This window comes from Gracilinanus agilis, chromosome 6 (assembly GCF_016433145.1).
Source record: "Gracilinanus agilis isolate LMUSP501 chromosome 6, AgileGrace, whole genome shotgun sequence".
NCBI classification, from domain to species: domain Eukaryota; kingdom Metazoa; phylum Chordata; class Mammalia; order Didelphimorphia; family Didelphidae; genus Gracilinanus; species Gracilinanus agilis.
The window spans coordinates 223406426-223429666 of record NC_058135.1 but is presented as its reverse complement, the minus strand read 5'-3'; the positions used below and the strand labels follow the sequence as shown (position 1 = coordinate 223429666).

Genomic DNA, 23241 nt, shown 5'->3' with positions numbered 1-23241 from the left:
AGTCAACTTATCATTTAGAACTTTTCACCTTTCTCCCTCACCCAAACCTGCCCCATGTCCCACTAAGATCCTTCCAGTATCCAGGCTTAAAATATCAAATTCATTTTATGATAGAGCCAACGTAGGAATGTCTCACCTAACTTGCTACAGTACTGATTCATTTTTAAAAAATGTTTTTCTTGGGAGGGTAGATATTAAAAAAGAAAATCTTCAGTCATCTTTGACTCTTTGCTATTCCTCACCTTCTTTTAAAGTCCTGTTCATTCTTTATCTGAGATCTCTCTGCTTTTTTCTACTCTGTTAGGTCTTCCATAACCTTTTGCCTGAATTATTAAAGGAACCTCTTTTTATCAGGTCTCCTTAACCCTTTCTCCTCTAATTCATGCCAGATTAATCACTCTGATAATGGGACTTCCTTTCTCCAAAAACCTAACAAGGTTCCTTATTTTCTAAAATCCAGCCTTCTTAGCTTAGCCAATAACTTGCTATTCCAAGTTTATATATGCAACTAATTGTATTGCTCACCACTTCCTGAACATGTCTTCCCTTTAGGTTCTTGATCATATTGCTTCTTCCATAGAATCCAGTCCAATTCTTGCATTTACAGATGAAGAAACTGAGGCAACTTGCTACAATAGAAAGAGCATTAACAATGGAGAGAATATGGGTTCAACTCCTCCCTGTCACTTACTGCCTGGGTGACCTTGGGCAAATAGCAGCCCCCTGGGGCCATTTAGATGGCTTGATAGCCTTTCAGCCCAGGATCTGCAATTCTCCGGTCACCTGGCCTAAGGTAAGATAGTGGTGCAGATCTTGAAGCCTCATTCAGGGCAAATATTCCTAGCATCTCCACTTATCTCAAGCTGGTGTAGTACCATTATCATCCTAGTATAATGGCACTCAGCTTTACTTTTTAACTCTTCCCCTCTCCGCTCAAAGTCAAACTGGATGACCACTCTTCTGCTTCTGACCTCAGTTTCTAACTGTACTTTTCTACTACTCCCTTTTACCTATTCCAAGTTTCATGATATGGTAACTTAGGAGGTTTCTGTACCCAGGAAAATGAGAATAATTGTGTAATCTCCTATGAAAGCACAGAAACTCAAGTATTCATTCGTTGTGAAGATTTAGATATCAAAAAAATGTAAATCTTATTTGTAACAAAAAAAAAATCTGCCAGGATATTTTTATAAATATAAGGGCAAAACCCAGTCAAAGTTTAGCTACAAAGGGATGGCAAGCATTCTTGAGTTGCCCACTAAAGTGAATTGTGACCCTCATGGAAAGCACCATCAAAAGACCAATTTCCTTAGTGTAGATCCTTAATCATAGACCTCCATGTACACAAACACACACATACTCCCTTTAAATAGAAGATATCAACTTCTTGAAAACAGGACTTTCACGTTTCATCTATACATTCCTAATGCCTAGCAGTGCTTCGTCACTTGATGAAAATAAGAAACATACATAATTAAGTTTGGTTCAGAATGTTCTAAAGAGCCCGGCAATACCAACAATTATCTTAAAAAGATAGGAACCACACTGATAATTGCTCTCAGTTTTTATTGTTGGGCTCTGTCTCATTTAGGCATTTAAAGGTTGGAATAAAAGTTTTATTAAGAATAACATAGCCTTCTTTCTAACTGGCTAACATAACCCCCAACTCCCAAACTTTCCTCCAAGATTCTCCCTATTGTCCTGACTTGCTTCAATTCAACAATAGTCTTCCTAAAATGAAGCACTTAGAAATTAAATAGATGTAATAATACTTCAGATATGGTCTGACGGGGGTAGATCACATTTCTAGAAAAAATTCAATAGTTGTACAAACCAAGAAACATTTACCACAAATCAAAATGTCTTTAGTAGAAGACTAATTTCATTCATTCAGATATGTATATTGACCACTTATAAATTTCAAGCTACCAACATAATACAGTAAACTTACAATATTGGTATCTTCCAATCTATAGTAGTTACCTATCTTTTAAATGAAAAGAATGAAGGCATAAAGACATAAAGGGTATTCTTTTGAAAGACTGTTACATAATTACGAAAATGAATGCATAAGGGGAGTTTCATTGGGAAGAAGAGTAACAAAGTTCACACCTATCTGACAACCTAATAAATCTGATGCACAAGATTCTTTCCCTTTTATTTTTTGCAAGAACATTCCATACAAAAGCAATTAAAACATTAACTATATTAAGTTTACAATTGAATATTTGAACAGAAAATCTGTACAATGTTATCATTTACAACAATTTTACATGGCTTATTAATTGGTTGCATTTAAAAAATGTTTTTCCCTACATACTTTGCATTTCTTTAGCTCTTCTTCAAACATCACAAGAAGAGCTATCACTGACTATTTACAAGTACCAAACCAAGGCTGCAGCAATCTTCAAGCTCAGTATTCAAAAAAACCAACTATCTATATAGTATAATGTGACTTTCCAGTGCTCTGGATGAAATGAAAAGCTTTTTAATACACTTGGCACCTTGAAGAGATGCCAGAAATGTAGTTTTAAGGAAAATGGAGGCATCCAACTCAAAGTACACTGGTAAAGCACAAAGAAATGCTGGCCCCTTATTGTAGTTCTATGATAAAACCAAGAGACCAAAACGGCATTTTATACCTGGAAAAAGCCATTTATGTCAGCCAAGTTAATTTAAGAGAAACCTATGAAACAATCAAGTTGTTTCAATGTCACTTTTCTTGTGTTGATAAAAATTTATAATTTAACACTTGCAAACCCATCCAATATACAAAAAAATTACGTAAAAATAAGAAAATGAAGCAAGAACAACAACATCATGAAATAATGAACTATGAACAAGAGAGAAACATCCAGTTACCAATGCACAACACAGTTTGGCCAACATTTCACCAGAATTATTTTCACCTAGACAATGCCATCTATTTTAGAATAGAATTTTGTTTCCTCAAAATAGCCTCCAGGTGGCACCCTTAGCTCACAGATGGGAATTCTTTCAGTGGTTCAGTCAAACAAGCCTCCAAGCCAAATTCATCTCCTGCTTGATAATCAACATGTCTAACTTTAGTGGGCGTGCCAGAATACATATCCTACAAAACAAAAAATGTGAATCACAATTTAGAAATATTGCTAAGCAAGTAAGTCACATTGGCAAAAATTTCATTCTTTAAAAAAAGTATCTTAGAACCAAGAAAACATAATATATAGCTACAAATTTAATATTTAAGAATAACTTGTGAGTGGTACACCTTCAGAGAATAAACTGAAAAATAGAAACACCAAAGACATAATCTATAACACCAAAGACATAATCTATATATACATATGTTTGCCGGATGATACCTTCGATGGTGTACGTGGCAGGAGAAGGACAGAGATACATGGAAATAAACTATTAATAAATTTAAAAATAATAAAGGTAGCTTACATGTTTTTAAATTTACTTTCAAGACATCTTGAGGTAGGGATATTGGGACAGGTACAATCACATACCTATTAGTAAGCTAACTCAAACAGTTACATAAAGGGCAGCTACGTGGCACAGTGGATGGAGTGCCTGGTCTGAAACCAGAGGCCTAAATTCAAAACCAGCTTCAGCCATTTACTAGTTGTGTGACCTCAAGGAAGTCATTTAACCCGAATTAAGACTGAACCCTCTTTGCTTCCATTTTCTCAAATGTCAAATGAGCAGGGGAGCATTCCAGTATTTTTGACAAGAAAACCCTTAAATGGGGTCACCAAGAATTGGATATAACTAAAACAAATAAACAAAGAAAACGTCATTTAGCAAAGAAAATTTTCCTACCAAATATTTTCCCAAAACTACAACAATGAACCAGACTAATATGTTGTTTTCCCTTCTCCTTGAACTTGCTAATCTCTTTAGTTTGTATCAAAAGAAGGTTATCATATACTAAAAACTTTATCTTAAATAACTGCAGTGCCACTTTGGGTAACCTATGTTTCCAGGTCAACAACCACATCATTTTAGTGTCCCCATAAAAAAAAATCCAAATATATTCTTGGCTTAGTTAAAGGTCAAACTTTTGCTTAACCTCTTATGGAAGCTACTTTCATAATTTAAAATATTTGGGCAATTTCAGTAAGTATGAGACTTTTGAACTGGGTACCAAAGTGTTTTTTTTTTTTTTTCTTCTTTTAAACCCTTACCTTCCATCTTGGAGTCAATACTGTGTATTGGCTCCAAGGCAGAAGAGTGGTTAAGGGTAGGCAAATGGAGGTCAAGTGAATTGCCCAGGGTCACACAGCTGGGAAGTGTCTGAGGTCAGATTTGAACCTCTCAATCCACTGAGCTACCCAGCTGCCCCCACCAAAGTGTTTTAAAATGAAATTTCTATAAATGACAAACTGGCAAAAATGAGCAAATTGTAAAAAAGGACTATGGGGAGAGATTAATACACTGTTGGAGGAGCTTAAGTTAGTCTAACTCAACCAGATACAGGATAACTTCCCTGCCAAGTCTCAAAAGCTCCTGAGGTCCCTTCTCTTTCGTTCCTTTTTAGAATCAGTCTGACTAAAGGTTGCCATTCTCAAAGCCAAACCTTTTATCTCATCTCTTTCCGGTATTACCTTCCCCTCCCCCTCCCCTCCCATTATTGTAGTCCTCCCTCCTTATCTTCAAGCACATCCAGTCTCTGGGCTCTTCCTAGATGCCTATAAACAAGTCCAGGCTTCCTCCATTCTTTTAACAAAAACTGTTTGATCTCACCATCCCCTATTGTCCACTATCTCTTAATCCCTCCATACCCAAACTGCTGAATGGAGCTCTCTAGCCTCAAGTCAGCATTAAGGCTTCTACTCATTTCAAAAATCTATTTCCAGTTTTATCACAATTGAATCTGGTCTTTCTAAGATACAAAAGAATGTCAACTGCCAGCCTCATTTTCCTTAGTCATCCTTAGTCTTTCTAGACATCTGCAGTGTTTTCACCATGCTTTTCTTTCTGGGTATTCTCTTCTCTCTGGACTTTGGTAGTAAGGTTCTTTCTCTTGGTTCCCCTCCTGACTGACCATTCCACCTCAATCTCCTTTGCTGAGCAATTATTCATATTCTTTCCCTACAAAACTGCAGATGGCCACCAATGCTCTGTACTGAAGCTGCTCCAGTTCTCTGTATATTCTTGATGGCCTAACAGCCATCAAGAGGGATTCAGTCATCTATCACTCTACTGCAGATGACTTCCAGATCCACACCTACACATCCAGTTCTAGTATCTCCTGCAGTCCTGGACCACATCACCAGCTGCCATCTATTGGACTTTTCCACTGAAGAGCTCATGATTCTTCAAATTTAACATGTTTTAAACAAAATTAATTTCATTTCTCCCCAGAACTACTTTCCTATTCTTATCTTGCTTATTTGTGAAGATACACTGAAACTTCTAGTCCCCCAGATTCAATTACCAGAGTCCCAGGATCATCATTCTAGTTCTAGATCTATCACCTCTTGTCTGGGCTATTGGAGTGGCCGTCCTAATTTTGTCTCTGTGCCTAGTCTCCACAATCTTCAACCCAGCCTCTAGATCAATCTCACCACTGACCAAAAACTGAAACGTACAATATAGATAACACTAACTTATAGTTTTCAAAGCCAAAATACAGCCCACAGGGATTCATTTCCAACTGGGTCACCACTGCTAAAATGCTGTGTCCCCAAATCTAACTATATCTTCCCGGCCCAAAAATCAGGGGGTCCCTACCGCCCTTAAGATCAAATACAGTCCTAATGTTTGGCATTTTAAAGTTTCTCATAATCTGGCATAATTCTAGACTTACTACTCATTACTCTCTTTCAATGCTCCATTCCCTTCATCTCCTCTGCCCTTTTGAGATGCCTACCTTCAAAGCTCAAATGCTACCACCTGCTGCTTCCCTCTCAATTTACAAAATATATACAATCACAAGGAATTGATCTCCACATTATAATATCAGTTCCTTGATAGGCATGGACAATTTCATTTTTGTCTTTATATATATACACACACACACCACTACAACACTATAAAGACAAGATCTACAATGGATCCTAATGCTGACTAACTGAAATTCCAATTGTGGTCCTAGTGAAATGAGAAACGAAATATTACTTCCCACACATCATAACCGAGGGGCCAGCCACCCCTCTGGCACAATGCTGTGTACACTGTAAGTGGGTGGCTACCAAAAGGTGGCTTTGTTTTTCCTTTGTTAGCAAGAGTAGGATCAACTCTAGGGTTAAGGGCTAAGACTGAATATTTATAAAAATGAGTAACATAAAAATGAAAAAGCATTGATAAAAGTTGTTTAAAAAATATTATGGGGTATGGTACACTTCAAGGATCTAGAATTTGACTGGTCATTTCCCCCCCTGATGCAAACCATAATTCCTCTTAAGACAGCATTAAAGGGTTATCATACATAAAAGCATTCTTCACCCTTCAGGCTACCTGATGATGGCCAATTCCCAATGTAGCTAATTCTCCAAAGACCAGACAAGTCACCATGTAGTCCAAATGGGAAGTCTTTCCAACTCAGCAGGACCTTCCACTATGGAACACCTTTCTAAAGCAGTGACTTCTGGAGTCAGAAGACCCTCAGGCTCACTTACCCTCACTAGGCCTCAATTTCTTTTGTAAAATGAGATGGGATAAACTAAATGGCTTCAAGGGTCCCTTCCAGCTCTAGAGCCTTGAGAACCTCAGTTAGCTACATACCATGAGAAATGTCTTGAGTAGATTTCTCTAGAGACACACTACAAAAAAGCTACAAATAAGATAGTGAAGTTGAAGTGAGAGCACTTCCAGTCAACTCTTATTTCTGGATATAAATAGCTCTGAAGATCCCTTTAGGATTGTCATGGAAAATTGGCAATGGCACAGTAAGAGCCACCAAGATGTGGAGTAGCTCACTTAAGAAACTAGGCCATCAGACTTTATACATCTCTAACTAAAGGACTAGGCAGAAAAGGAAGAGTTCCCTGGACAAACCAAGGGACCATGAAAACCACAGACCTAGAGGGAAACAGCCTTATTATCAACCTAAAGGGAAAAAGAGGCTGAAGTGCCAATCTCAGTCCTAAAGACACCATGTTCTAAATATGGGAAGACAATCAGGGAGTGCCCAAATGTGAGGAACATCAAGTAGGCAAGCTTTACTGGGCTGTAGAGTGTGGTAAGGAAGGTGAGGTTAGAAAGTCAAGGTACGGATTATCAAGGGCTTTAAAAATCACTTAATATAGGCAATCCAGAGACATTGTAGAAAATGTTTTTCATTTTAGTATACACTTAATCACCAGTGATCAAACATAAAAAATAACCAAAAGTAGTAAAGGTTAATTTTAAGGAGACCTAAGAAACTTAAATTAAAATTATTTTTTTATATGGGAAAAGCTACCTAGCCCTAACAAACCCTCTTTTCCTTTTAACAGGAAAAAAAATAGGCAAAATCAACTTTGTACCTAGTCATTTATGCAGCATTACATGCCCACAGGCTCCCTTCTCTCAAGAAAAGGGAAATGCACTTCATTATCTGCTCTCCTAGACCAAGATTGATTTCTATAATTAATCAGAGTTCAATTGCTTTTCAGTACCATACTTATTCACATGATTTTATTTATTATGCATTTTTTTCTGCTCTGCTTAGTTCCCACTGCATCAGTTTGTAGAAATCTTCCCATGCCTCATATTTGTCATTAACAATACAATATTTCATTATATACTTTTCTTATTCATTCCTATTCAATGGGTGTCTGTATCTACTCTGTATCTGGTTTTGCTCCTCTCTTAAAAGTGTTATGAATATTTTGCTAGAAGAAAATGTCTTTGACTGCCTTCCCACATTCTCTCCAACAGTATTTCTTAATGTTTGGGATCTTTGCAAATTTCATTGGCGTAAAATGAAAATGTAATTTGTAGTTCTATTAGTGCATTTTTCATACAGCTGTAGAGTTTAGGGTTTTTATAATTATTGTTATTCTTTTGCAAACTTTATACTCTCTCATCACGTAGCTACCAGACTTTAACCAGCAGCTAGTGAGTGATAAAGTGGACAGAGTTGCAGATTTGGAGCTTTTGTAGAACAGGGAGTTCTCAAGGACTTTGTGTTCTTGTACTTATCAAACAGTTCAACTGCTTCTCCAAGTCTGGATTTAATTATTTTGAATAAAGTAACCCTTTGGCAATTTGACCAAAATGAAATATTTAGGCCAATGATTTATCTTAGATAAGAAAAAATGAGGCTGAGGAAGGTTCAATGACTCACTCAAGGTCACACTGGTGGTAAAACGGGACTAAAACCCAGGTCCTAACAGAGATGACTAGGGTTCTCCATTGCCTACACAGCCTCCTCTATCTATAATACAGTGACTTGACCAGGTTCACACAGCCAGGAAGTGCCTGAAGCCAGATTTGAACCTACAATCTCCCATCCCTAGGCCTGGCTCTCAATCCTGAGCTACCCAGCTGTCCCCTAAAAAAATTCACGTTCTAATTGTCATTTCTAGCCTTATTTTCAATTTTACCTATTTCTAATTCAACCCTTTCTACCATTCCTTTACAGATATGGGGGTGGGAGTCTCCACAGGTGTGGAACATATAGTAACAGATTTTTTTTTTCTCTGATGATCAGATGTGCCGATTTTTCTTCTCTTTACTTTTTAAATTTTAAGATCCCTGTTACATAAGTAATGGCTCTCTGGAAGTTGGAAGGATAGAGGAGAAAATTTAGACAATACCAAAAAAGGTATCAACATTCATTTTCTAAAAAGTTTTTTTGGAATATATTTATTTGGGAAGTTACTTATTGTTCACTTAGATCTTTAACCATGTGTTAATTCTGTTAATTACTGTTCCCTGAATTCTTGACTAAGTCAAATTATGTTCCAAAAAGGATGTTTAACATGAATATTCAATATTCTCTCTCAAACAATGCCTTACTCTTTCAAAAATCTTTCCTAAAAGCTCTGAAAGGAATATTAAAGCCTCCCATAGTTCTAGTCTTATCATCTGTCTTTTTATAACTCCGATAGCTTATCCTTTATAATAATCTTAGAAATATTAAGTAAATATGCAACAAATGGTATAATGTCTATCTCTTCATGGTCTAGTGCCAGCACAATAGTTTATTTTTCTCTTGACAATGAATTTGTTTCTCAGGCTTTAAAAAAATATCTTTGTGCAAGGGCAGATTTTTATTCTAGACTCATTTTTATCTGTGATTATTTAAAAAACCATTTCTAATATGCATAAAATTTGGAGGTTTAATTTCTTACTCATTCACATTATGGTTATTAACTATTATGCTTATTTTCCTTTTTAATTATTTTTTCCTCTCTTAAGTCAGTACTTGGTACTTGCAACTAAATTTCACTTATACACCTTCAGTTCTTTCAATTCCTTTTTTTCTTTTAAACCCTTAGCTTCTGTGTATTGGCTCTTAGGTGGAAGAATGGTAAGGGTGGGCAATGGGGGTCAAGTGACTTGCCCAGGGTCACACAGCTGGGAAGTGTCTGAGGCCGGATTTGAACCTAGAACCCGTCTCTAGGCCTGACTCAATCCATTAAGCTACCCAGCTGCCCCCTTCAATTGCTTTTCCAAGCCTCAGAGCCCAATTTTTTATCCTATCTTTCATTTGAGTTTTCTTAAATTATCCTTTTATTACTTTTACTGTTTCTAATAACAGAATTCCTACAAAACTTACAAATTGTTGGATGAGGCCACTGAACCAAAGCTGAGCATTGTATTTGCTAAGTTTGTACTTCTAGTAGACTCTGTCCAGGTCTCTATAAAATGCACTATTTTTCCAAGTGAGAAAACTTGAGACTTAGAATTTAAAACAACTAGCAACACATCTAAGATTAGAGCCAATATCCTCTTTTCCTTGGATACCTATTCTGTGACAAAACTGCCATAGAATGTAGCTGTAACTTAAGAGATGTAGTTAAAAAGTAGTTATGAAATGCTTAAAAGTATGACTAGTGTAACTGACATCAGGGACACTTAAATGTTCACTGCATTATTTTTCCTTTATCTCTATAAACATGCTTTTCATGTCATGGCCAATATATAAGAGATTTACACACCCACGCCCAGGATTAAATCTCTAGTTTTATGAACAAATAGAGTGGAATCTTTATTCCCCAGTGTCAAGTTCAAACCAAGCAGTTTCCATTACTGCTTAAAATGAGTCAAACTGCCAAAAGAAAAGTAGAAGGAATTAGAAAACTTAAGGATTGGGGGTGGGGGGAACGGACCTCTGGTACTCACATAGTTATCTTGAGAGCTTGTTTGTGACTCAGAGCTGCTTTCTGCAGATTCAGTCTCCATTTCATCAATATCTACTGGAGTGCTGTTAAAATTATAAAGCAACATGAAAATGACATCAATGACTTGCTTAATATAATGCTGAAAGAAATCTGATGCTAGGAAGACTCTTGTTGTTAGTTATCTCCAGGGAAAACCCCAGCTGTACCAGTGAATCTCTCCTGCCTAGGACTATTCTAAAGAATTTTGAAAAGCTATATTTCCTAGGTTTTCTCATCTGCAAAACAGAGATGACACATACTCCCCTAAATTTATTGAGGTGATTCAAGTAAACCACTTAATAAATTTCAAAGTACAATTGCCAGTGGCAATAGTAAGCAAAGGTTTTTAAAGCAGCTAGCTCAATGTTATTTTTGTGCCAATATTAATCTAGAAGACTGTCTCTTTCTTGGCTGATTTAAGTTATAAATATAAAAGTTACAAACAGAATTATTGCTATATCATATAATCATACCCAGACTAATAATTTTCTAATGCCTGAAGTGAAAAATTACTATTTTAATAAAGGGAAGCTAAATAGCATAGTTGGGCAAAAAATTGTATTTTAAAAGTCCTTTAATGTGAGGTAGGAGTCTCAATTTAAGAAATATTTCTTAAGAGACAGGATTGAGATTTTGATGGAAGCATAATGTATTTATTCTCCATAGGCAAAACCCTTCCTCATTGCAGAAGGGGGGGAGGAAAAAAACCCACAAATTTTAACTTCATGGACATATTCTCTGCTTCCACCAAGCTACTATGTTCTGCCTACTTATTAGAAATAATACTTATATGCAACTGAGCTTAATTAAGATTTGTTATTTCTCTAAACCACTGCCAGGGAGGAAACAACATGCTATATGCACCATACATCAGGAGAATTAAGTATTCATTGAATTGTTCTTGTAGGAAGATTTGAAGAACACCATTTAATGGGTCATAGAATTATATAACTTATGTCAATAAGCATAGATAATGCACTTATGAGACAAACATTTCCATAATACAGGAAAAAAGAAGTTCTAACTAATACGTACATTTCTTGTAAGTTACAACCTTCCTCAACTGGAGGATCCCAAAAATGTAAAGCAACCTTCCACAGTTTGATCTGTTGGTCCCAGGATCGCCTACTATACTTCTTAAATTTGTTTGGAGTTTTGGGGTGAATTCCAGGTTGTCTAAGATGCCTATATTAGAAAGAATATACTCATTAGTCTAAGGAAATCATACCTTCTAGGCTTATAATAATTCTCTCTAATTATGAAATATTAAAATTTTAATGAGATCAAGATGTCAAGAATTGAGGTTTTTTTAAACCCACCACTGGATATTAATCTATAAGATTAACCTATACATTTTTGAGGGTTGTATTAGGCATCTAAATTCCCTGGAAATCTATTAAAAATATCAAGTCCTGGTACATAGAATGTGATAACATTCCCTATTACTGAAAAACAAAATTACATTTTATTACAGTGAAGTCATAGCTGGCTAGACGGGGCCTAGGATACTTATAAAAATAATAGACCAATAAAAACCATAGAAAAAGTCCTAATTAAAATGAAAAATAGCCAATGGCTTTAATCCAGTTTGCCAGTGCCCCCTACTCTTTGTCCTCTGTTTCTGGGCAGGATTCTTGGGTTTCCTTCAGTTTCTACTATACCTTTCATCCCCCTCCCCCACCAAAAAAACCTTTATCTTCCATCTTAGAATTAATGCTATGCATTGGTTCTACAGCAGAAGAGTGGGGCAATGGGGTTAAGTGACTTGCCCAGCTAGGAAGTATCTGAGGCCAAATCTGAACCCAGGACCTGTGATCTCCAAGTCTGGCTCTCAATCCACTGAACCATCTAGCTGCCCTATTACCAGTCTTCTTTGTTCAGGCTCCTACTTCTTTTCTCCCCAATTCCTACAAATAGGCAAAAATACATCAAAAAGTCCCGGCTTCTACCTCTTGTCATTACTCTAGCTTCTTCAAGAATTCTGCCATCACTGTAAAAACAGTCAATTTGCCACAATTCTCCTAAGGGATCTTCTGCTAAACCAATCATCAGAGGACCACCTCATGCCAAATGCACAATATTATTTTCTCTATAATTATGAAGATTCCTGTAACAAATTCTAAATCACCATGTACTTAATACTTGTCATAATAAACTCCTTGTTTAAAAGTTCTTAGAAGGTTCAATATGTTCCTAAAATTTAAGCCTTATCTGTTTTTATCCAGATTAAAAGAAACTACTGCCAGCCAATATAGGGTGATTATCACTTTCATTTATAAAAGAATTTTTAACTCACAGGACAGGGGAAGTATATTCAGAAGGAAGTGGTATAAATTTAAAGGTATGATCTTTTTTTAAAAAGGAAATTACCTATAATAACATTAGTTCACTTAAAGGCCTGCCATTCACACAAATGAAAATCTACCTGGGAACTTCTTTAATGTATCGATCATAGGCAATGGTATTCTTTCCATAATTTATCTGTTTTTGTCTCCTCATCAGAACATTTTCATCTGTTTCTAGTTCTGCTCGTGCTGCAGACGTTGATTCTTTTGAATCAGAACTAAACAAAATAAAAAATTAAGACATTTTCAGAGATATCTAGTAGATGTTATCAATACTTTTTCATAATTTTACTAAACATTCAAAAAGGTAATTAAGTAACCATCATTTGCAATAGAGAAAGAGAACCTGGCCTTGGAAATATTGATATTAGATTGAAGAAAACTCAACATAAAAAATTTCATCTATCAAGTCTCTCCCATTAAATATCTTCTTTCTCAGCTTAGTCCCTTTGTCCCTTTTCTTTAACATGGCTGTAGTTAAGCCCTTCCTTTATATAATTTCACAAAGATTGTCCTAGATTTCTTTATATTACGCATTTGTTAGTTTTTCATAAATACCTTTAAGAGACATACAATTTTAAAAGAACCACATATTACCTTCCAGAAGATGACTTTCTTTCTCTTCCAAATTCATTTATGAGAAGTTTTCTTTTGTATCTATGAAAGAAATTCACATTATTCTTACTAATCGAGAAAAAGGGAAAAAATTGAACCTTTATGAATCTAATTTCATTTCTGAAGACACAGACTTTATAGATAAGGCCTAGAGAGGCTTAATGGCTCAAATCAGAGAATTGATTAGAGAACCAGATTAGAATCTAGATTTCATGCCTTCCAAGCAGGACCACTCTCACAAACAACAAGCAGGGTAGAATCTAACAAACTCGACAAAACATTTCTCTTTATGAGACATCTGTCCAGTGTGGTTAGTTAGCTCTTAACACAAAAATAAATGCTTACTAATAACCATAACAAATTCTCTTGAAGAGTCTCTACCTACACCTCCAATTTGGAGAGCAAAATACATAGCAAATTTAAATGCCATCAAAATTTAAAAGGCTGAACTGTCTAAAAGAGTACCTAGAATAATGTTTAAAAAGAAAACAATGGCAAATTCAAAATGTTTCTAAATTTCAACAAATTCAAGGCTTAAAAAAAATGTTTTTTATTAATCTCAAATAAAAATTTATTTCAATTTTACTTACCTGGGTTCTACTTCACATTAGAAGGAGAAAAAATATAATTAATGACAATGCCATTTAGTAATGTTTTGCCTAAGTTTTATATACATTATTAATATTGCCATAAATGAATATCAATGGTTTGAAAAACTACTACTGTTGAAAATACTAAGTCTTCTGTACCTACCTAATATTCTATGGTCTAGTAAGGAATTTTATTAATGCATTAACTTTTCAAGTTAAACTATAGACTATAGACTATAAACTATAGAACACATCTAAAGAAAAAAAACTAATAGATAAAATATAGAATGAAGGCAAGTGGTTATGCAATATAATTAAAAGTTTAAATTAGTTATCATTATGTACCTTGCAATTTCTTTATTCACTTTGGTTCTCATTTCATCCTCTTCAACTACACTTCCCCAATCTGTACATCTTGAATGGGGTTTTGGGCCTTCTGGTGTTGTAAAGCTGCAAAAAATTAAATGAAATAAACTGCCAAAATTCATACATTTAAATGATACTTCCATTTTATTTTTCTAAGCCTAGTTCAGCAAAATTCAAAGTTCACATAAAATTCAGCAAAATTTCCAGTCCACATAAAACAATGAAATGCTTTGAGAGGAAACAATTTGTGGGTTTACATATAGGTAACTGATGGGTGTGAACAGGTTGCAACACAATAAAAAGGAACTTGGGAAGATAAAAGAAGGTATATAAACATGCTTTAAAAAGCTGGCTGGTAGAGATCCCACTGCTATACATATATAACAAGGATAAGACAAAGGTTCCAATCACTTTTTAAAGGTAATAACTATTTCATATAACTTGGATGGAAATTTATTACATGTAATTGGTAAAAAATATATATATACATTAGAAGAAAAATGAAAGTTCTATTAGGAACTATCTTGCTTGCTTGTATTTGCATGTCCAAGTTTATAGCACAGGGCCCAATATATTTTAAGAAGTGAATACTTTATCATATTTTTAAGGTAGCAAATTAACTGAAAACAAAGGTGGGAAATAGCCAGTGTTACATGGATGTAATGAAATAACTAGTGCACAGTAAGAAAGTTATTTTGAATTAATTGAAAAACATTTGCTGTTCTTTTTTCAGTGCTAAACTTGGTCATTAAAATTAGAGTTCACTTTTAAGTATCTTTCCATTATATGTTGTTATAGTCACCACGTGTATTTATTTTTTGGTCCTGCTCTTTTCTCTACATCAATCCATTTTTTAGTATTTCTCTCTGAAGAATTCAGAGAACTGGCCAAGGCCACCTTGTACTCTAGATCCATTTCCTTCCCACCTTTCTCCATCAAACTGCCCCATATATTATTCCACACCCAATCTTCAATCTGTTTCTTTCCCTAAATGGTTCAAATATGCCCAAGTGTTCTTCATCTAATATATAACATGCAATAATATATAACGTATATACACATGTACATAATGTAATATACTAATGCATATATTGTAAGTCAGCTGACATGCTTTGCTGAACTGTTTCCCACCCCCTTATTATTCTTTATTAAAAGGGAAGGTTCTCTGAAAGGAAAGCAGAAAAGATCTTATTTGGGAAATTAAATTTGTCCATGTTACCACTTTACTCAAAATTCAATTGAGTTCCTATTACCTCTAGGATTACACAAAAGACACTTTCTTGGCTCTTAAAACTCTATCTTTCTAGTCCTTTAACACATTATTCTTCTCACACTGGTATGCTCAAGCCTACTGGTCTATTTGCCACTAAATCTCTTTTCTCCTGCCTTTGCAGGATCTCTAGTACCCAGAATGCTCTCCCCCCTTTCTACCTTTGCCTTCTAAACCTCTAGTTTCCTTTTAAAACTCAGCTCCTGGGTCCCCTCTGACAAGAGCTCTTTCCTAGTTCCCCCTCAGGTGTTAGTGCTCTCCACTCTAAGGCTGCTACCCACCCACTCAGTATTCATCTTGTTACCAATTATGTATGTTGTCTCTTAAATTAGAATATAAGCTCTTCGAAGGCTGAAAACAGGTTTTGGGGTTTTTTTTCTTTCCATTTTCTTATCTTTAAGAGCTTAGCCTATCACTAAAAACAAGGATTTATAAATGCTTGTTGACTTTTATAAAAAGTCAGAGAACACCCCAACCCTACTCCTTTACAGAGGTAGGAAACAGAGGTCTGGCACACAGCAATACTGATGTATTGATTGACTTTGCTGATTTTTCCCTTAATTTTTTTTTTAATTGATAATATGGAATGGCTCAAAAGTAGAAATCCTGGTGATAAAAAAGAAAAGATACACATTTTTTCTTAAAGATAAAATAAAGATCTATGCAAATGACCTGGGTATCTGTAATACTTTGCTTCCAATCAAGTAGACTATTCTAAGAGCTATTAATTTTAGCTTAAAGGTGTCCTCAGTTTGGGTATGATACTGTGAAGCTTCAATTCTTCTAAATAAACAAATAAAAGCAGTTTTAAATTACTTTAAATTACCCAAAAAAATCCTTTTCATATTTATGACATTTTGGGAATAGTTTTATACAGAAATAATGCATAACTCAAAAAAAAAAATCCTTACCTTATGAAGCAAGGTCTAGGTAATTTGGATTAGGTCACTTACACAGGGTCACACAGTTAGATAGTAACATTTTCATCTTACAGCATATTTTGCTATTTTAAACTTCAGAAATTTTAAGTTATATAAACACTTCTTATGGGGAAGTCTGCTCTGACAATTCTTAAAAATGTAACTCAAAGCAAAATACAGATTGCACATTTCAGTTTAAGACACTGTAATGATGTTTTATTTTTTGGCAATGTGGAATAGTAGACAATGTTGGAAACAGGAAAACACTTTGAATCCTGTCCCAGACACAGCTCTGTGACCTTGAGCAGATAACTGAGCCTCAGTTTCCTCATTTGTTATAATGGAACTGAAAATAGTACCTACCACATAGAGATAAAAGGATCAAGTGAGATAATCAAGGACTATTTAAGTAATTATCTAATGACTAAAAATACTCAAGATTTTCAACACTTCTGCCTACAAAGAAGGAGGAATACAGGTTAAAGTAGACATTAAAATATTTGATTTTGCCTTTTAAGGTCTCATTCAAATGGAAAAATTATCTCAATCTATTTCAAACACAAGCCACAACTACTGGAGTGCTCCATAAGTATTTTTTTTTTAAATCCATACCTTCCATCTTAGAATCAATATTGTGTATTGGTTCCAAGGCAAAGGAGTGGAAAGTGAGGGTTAAATGACTTGTCCAGGATCACACAAGAAGTGTCTGAAGCTAAATGTGAACCCAGGTCCTGACTCTTGATTCACTAAGCCACCTAAACTGCCACCTTTTTTAATTGGTCCAATATTTTTTGGTCATAAAATAAACATAAAGATGAAACAAAAAGGTAAATTCAATTACTCCAGCCCATTTCTACCAATTTCTGCAACTAAAAAAAAAAAAACAACCCAAACATATTACAACTAATACAACCCTCTTCCCCACATCAAAAAGAACATTTAAAAAAATCTGTTTCTGTTAATAATCTTTTAGACCACTATTCCAGGCAGTTTATTAAGCAATTAACACAATTAATAGAGTCCTTATAATATAATATATATAATATAATACAATACAATATAGAGTAGGACCTTATACTTTTTGTTTGTTGATATTGAGCTAGTACAAGTTCAAATAGATAGGTAGGTGGATAGAATATGGGGGAATAAAATCAGGAAGACAGGAATTCAAATTTTGCCCTCAAGAACTAACTTACCAGGTAGGCAACTCTGGGCAAGTCACTTAATCTGCCTGTCCCAGTTTCTTCATCTATAAATTGGGAATAACAACAACCCCTATCTCCCAGGGTTATTATGAAGATCAAATGAAATTATATTTGTAAAGTACTTTGGAAATCTTAAGGTATTAATAAAGATAGCTATTATTATTAAACAGGTTAACCACCTTTCTGCCTTAAACATTTCTTGAAAAATGGAGGTTCTATGGCTCAATATCATTAGACTCATAAGGGAAACAAGTGTTCACATCTTTATACTGAATTTTAGTAATACAAATCAATTAGTCCCAAATAAATGAACAAAAATTTCAATAATTCTAAAGCCTTAAGTATTCTCTACCCATTTTCCTAATCATGTCAAGTAAATTTCAAAGTGCTTTTTGTTAAAACTTCCATTAGGTAGAAAAATTTCTCACATTAATCATATAACCTATAAGAGATATATTTTTTAAAGTGACTAGACATTTTCCTGTAACATACAATCAATTCAAGTTTGTTTTTTAAATTTTGCAAAAATATATTATTTTTGGAAATTTTAAAAGGCTCTAATATGTGGTAAGCATACAGAACAGATAGGCAGAGATATGTTGCAATGTACATTGTTGGCAGGTATATCCATGTCAACAGCATTAACAAATCCACTGAATATAACAATATGCAGCATGATATAGTATATTACTTAATTAGGTCAAGGTTATTTCTGAATTCATGACAAATGTTACAAGGAACATGGATTCTAAAATTCTAGGTTCAAGTCAGAATGACACTGACTGAATCTAGTCTTGCTAGTGTTTCCACAAGGGACAAATCTGATCATCTGTGGGTATCTAAACAAGTTTTTAAGTCCTAACTATATATTCATCAATGTATACAAAAAAGTTTTAACTACAACTGGGACTGGATATATTCAGGTACAGCGCCTAAATCAAGCACCACCTTTTACCTAAGTACAAAGCAAATATGCTAGAAAATGGAAACTGGGAATAAGGTTTGGCTTGAATGTCAAGTTAATAAAACATACAAATTTTTTAAAAGATGAAGACCAATTAGTAAAAATAGAAGTAGACAAGTTTCCCCTCCTCAAGTATTCCCAGAGCCTAGATACCTTCTTTTCATTGCTTTATTGGCAGTCTTTCTTCTATGTGCCTCATCTCCCCAAAGCAGACTCCAGTGGTAAATAATTTTCATCTGGCTACATAACTGTCACAAGATTCTCATCACCACCAGTCACAACTTGCAGGAAGAAATGTGCCCCCATGGTAAAGTTCATTTCTTTTTTTAAAAAACCCTTACTTTCTGTATTAGAAACAATACTAAGATTTGGTTCCAAGGCAGAATGGTAAGGGCTACGTAAAGGGAGTTAAGTGATTGCCCAGGGTCCTCCCAAAGCTGTAAGTATCTGAGGATAGGTATGAATCCAGATCCTCAATGTCTCTAGGAATGGCTTTCAATTCACTGAGCTACCTAGCTGTCTTCTTGCAAAATATATTTCTGCCAAGTATCATACCTCTCAAGCCTGTTGTCTGCATTGCGACACTCCTTTTCTTCTGAGTGTCTAGATTTGGTCTCATCTTCAACAAATAGAGATGAATCAACATCTTCTTGTTTTCTATGTCTTCCATCCAATCTCCGTTTTCTTCCAAGGGACCATCGGGATGGAGAAAGTGTGCTATGTAAAAGGAAATAAGTTAGTTCTATTTGTTCACCTGTTCTAAATGATGAAGCACTTTAGAAATGTAATAGCAGTTGTAAGTATAACAGTAAAAGTACTAGGCCAAGAGGTAAAAGACCATGGTTCTAATCCTGGCTCAAGGCGTCTTTGGACTAAAACCAACTCCCTGCTTTAGGTTTCAGTTTTCATTTCCTCATCCTCTAAAATAAAGGAAATGGGTTTCAATTATTATAGTATCCCTTCCAACTCTCAACTTTCTATGGGATTGGGCTTTTTGGCTTAAAAACAGAATTTGGGAAACACTTAGAAGCACATCCTTTTGGAAGAAGCTATTTCTTGGTTCCTAGATCTTCACATACCTCTTTAACTCCAGGGTCATAGAATAAAAGTAGCAAGAACCCTCAAAGCTACCTAAGTGCTAGTCCTATAGCTTTGGGTGACTCGGGCCAAATCATTTCCCCTCCTTCATTTTTCCTATCTGTAAAATGGGAATTAACCAAAAACCTCTACCCTGGGTGGAAGTGGGTGCAAGTGGGAGGGGACAGCATAAATGAGAAAAGCAGATACTTCCAATGGAAAGCACGTTTTCAGGAATCCGGGATTCTAATTCCAGCTCTGCCAGTTAATCCAAATTATTCATTTTAGAAATGAGAGAATGCTTTGGAGTAATGGAAAGTAGATTTTCAGGAACAAAGGACTCTAATTCCAATTCTGCCAATTAAGTTAATATTTATTTTAGGAATGGGAAAAGTGACTTGCCCAAAGGTCACATTACTAAAAAGAGCCCAGATCCTATGAAACCAAATCCTTTTTTCCCTTTCTGGACCGAACTATGTTACAAAAACAGTAGTCCCAGCCATTGGGTACAATATTATGGGTTGCTTTTTTTCCTTTTCCTTTCAGTCGCCCGTAATAATGCCTATAATTACTGTAAGAATATTTTAAGGACCAAAGTTAGTATTCCAACTCTCCATACAACCAGAACTAACCGCTTCTCTTTGGCGGGCCTCCCTCAGTTTCCTTTTCTTTATACAACCAGCAGCCCCGGATATAGGGCCTGGAGCCCGGGCAAGCCCTCATCCCTCTCCCTCGGTGAAATGGGTAGTGTAGCCTAGAAGGGACCTTTCCGCCCCTCTCCACCTAAATTCAGAGAGGCCAGAGAATTCTAACTTAGATACCGGTTATTGGAATAAAGGGCAAAATTCCTGAATACAAAAGGCCCAAAGCCCCAGCCTCAGCACCGTCCACACTAGCATATCCTTCCCTGGGCTAATGAGTGTAACTGAGGTCTTTTCCCGCCACCCGCATCCCGGGTGGCGGGAAGGTGGAGCCGCGGCTGCCGCGCAGGCGCACTGTGGCGCGGGATCGCCGCAAGCCCAAAGACAGGACCGCGAAGGCGTCCGCCCGCCAACCCGCCTGCAGCCATCTTACCCGCTCTCGCCCTCCCAGCCGCTACTGCCGGGGCTCGTCCCGGCGCTGTGAGGGCTCCGCTGCCGACAATCCATGGTAATGTGTGCGAGGGAGGAAACGGCACGATTTGAAGAGAGGACAAGCAGAGTGGACGTTCCCCTCACTAACGTCGAGCGGAGGGTCTGCTACAACGACCTCGCACCGGCGCAGACTGATTTCGCGCGCGAGAAGCGACTGCCTCCAACGGCTTTTTATAAGCTTTTTGCTCCGCCCCCCCCCCACCGCCTCTCGCGAGCCTTGGACAAACCATCGGAGGTGTGGACGCCGTGGGGAGGGGAGCCGGGAGAAAGAGGCGCTAAATCCCGATCCAGGAAAGAGAACGGGAGAGTATAGATTTAACGCCAAGGCAAAAAGAGAGCAGAAAAAAATGGCAAGCCGATGCCTACCAAGGCAAACAAATCTTCCACAAGTGAGTTGGGAAAAGCTCGAGTAGAATCCCCCCTAGTTCCAAATTAGTATGTCCCAGAAGAAATATGAGCGGCTGATAAGCGCGCCGGAGGCTCTCTTTGGCTGCTTCTGCGCGGGCTGGGGGAGGGGTGTTGGCGGGAAATTCTGAAGCTGGATGGGAAGATCCAGGCGGGGAGGTAAAAGGGGCGGGGAAATGGAGAGAGGAGGTTAATACTTGTTGCTGATTGGGTCAAATCAACCTCAATCATCTTGGGCGATCTTTTGACGAGTGGGGGGAGGAGAGGAGGGAGAGAAGAGAATCTCACTCAATTCATTCCATTCTATTCCAAGCCCAGTCATCTCTTGACGATATCCCATTTAGAAATGTCCAAATCATGAAATAATAGGGCTAGAATAGAACTTACTGATCTTCCAGGTCAACCTCCTCTTTCAGATGTGGCCCAGGGAGAAATGACTTGTCCAAGATCTCGCTGCAGAATTATTAGCAGGAGTGGAATCTATGTGACCTGAGATTCCTTCCACTCCCCACTTCCCTCCCCACATCTGTGTCCTTAAGGCATCAGTGCCAACCAGCTGCCACCCACTCTAAAGACACCACTGCCATATTGCTCATCATCTCATTTCAGACCCAGATCAATTAAAAAATCAAAAATCAAATTAAAAACAAAGTTTTTAAATCAGTAAAGATCTATTAAATATCTACTGTGTGAAAAACAACTGCTTGAACACATGGGCTGATGGGGATATTATTGGGGATGTAGACACTAAACGATAACTCTAGTCCAACTATCAATAATATGGAATTAGGTCTTATAAATGATACATGTAAAACCCAGTGGAATTGTGCATCAACTAAGGTGGGTTAGGGGAGTTTGGGGGAGAGGGAAAGAACATGAAACATGTAACTAGGGGAAAATATTCAAAATAAAAATTAAATATCTACAAAATAAAAATTAAATATGTGAGGATGAAGATGACCCAGTGTCAAATAGTTTAACACCAGGAAACTGCCATGATTTTAATCAGTGGAAACAACATTAAAGAAGAGGCATTGCTTAGGGATAAGCCCATGGGACCCTTCCCAGCTGAAGTCTCCCAAGTGTATTGTCTTTCCCCATTTGAATGGAAGCTCCTTAGGGCAGGGACTATCTTATATTTCTGCTGGGTGCTTCTCTCTGACCATAGAATATGGTAGGCACTTAATAATACATTATTCATTCCTTTGCCCATCCACATGGAGGAAGAAACAGTAAGATGACTTGGATCAGTTACAGTGAAGAACAACAGTGACAGTTTAATGGCCCACAAAACTCACTGAGTCAGCATCGTGCCTGAGCATCCAGAAGAGCTGATAGACTTTAAGGCTTCATGGAGAGGCCTGGCTCTCCAACAAAGCTGGATTGCCCAAGGCCTCCGTCAGACTACATTTGACCAGGTTTTTATTCTGAGCTATGTTTTTAGAAAAGACACTAACAAGTGCTAAACCCTGAGCTCTGGAAACTCCTGAATTTAGAAGGGACTTTTACTTTTGATCATTTAGGGGGTGGTTGCTCAGAGCATCTCTGCTTTTGATCTAAAAGGAAGTTCAATAACTTTTGACATTTGTACCTATCCCTCATCTAAAATATCATGGAGCTCAATGTAGCAGACCCTATTTACCAACATCCCTGAACCACCAAAAATCAGTAAGATTCAGGGATATATCAGTTGGCTTCCTACAAAGTGAGTGGAGAAACCTAGATCCTCCCCAAAAAAAATTATATAAGAAGGTAGACAGTTTCAGGAATTTGGTCTTCCTTGGACATGAGGCCAATAATCCAACTCTAATTAACAGTTTGGAAGTTTTTTGTACTTTTGATGAAAACTAGTGGAGTAGCTGCCTAAGTAATGAATGTAGAGAGGAATTTTCCCAGAAAGATCAGCTAAGAAATTATAAGAGAATTCATACTGGAGAGAAATCTCATCCATGTAATCAAGGTGGCAAGTCATACTCCAGAAAATTCAGCTTCATAAACACCAAATCTGCCACATGGGAAAATATTCTTATTGTCATCGATGTGGAGAGAC

General features: G+C 36.6%; 1 protein-coding gene across 1 annotated transcript; it reads right to left on the bottom strand.

Annotated features, from left to right (window-relative positions):
- Positions 1 to 1843: 1843 nt before the first annotated feature.
- Positions 1844 to 20906, bottom strand: LOC123251575 (stem-loop binding protein). Its single transcript, XM_044680875.1, has 8 exons — positions 20728 to 20906; positions 19132 to 19293; positions 14197 to 14301; positions 13244 to 13303; positions 12727 to 12864; positions 11337 to 11486; positions 10264 to 10345; positions 1844 to 3091 (listed from the first exon to the last, which is right to left on the bottom strand). The coding sequence occupies exons 1-8, from the start codon at positions 20799 to 20801 to the stop codon at positions 2975 to 2977; spliced, it is 888 nt and encodes a 295-aa protein (XP_044536810.1). The 5' UTR covers positions 20802 to 20906; the 3' UTR covers positions 1844 to 2974.
- Positions 20907 to 23241: the final 2335 nt, after the last annotated feature.

Coding starts and splice junctions, on each gene's coding strand:
- LOC123251575 (XM_044680875.1), bottom strand. CDS start 20,801: ATGGATTGTCGGCAGCGGAGCCCTCACAGCGCCGGGACGAGCCCCGGC. Junction 14,302..19,131: donor GCAGACAACAGGCTTGAGAG/GTATGATACTTG, acceptor AATTTTTTGCAG/CTTTACAACACCAGAAGGCC. Junction 10,346..11,336: donor GGTTGTAACTTACAAGAAAT/GTACGTATTAGT, acceptor TAATTTTAACAG/CACTCCAGTAGATATTGATG.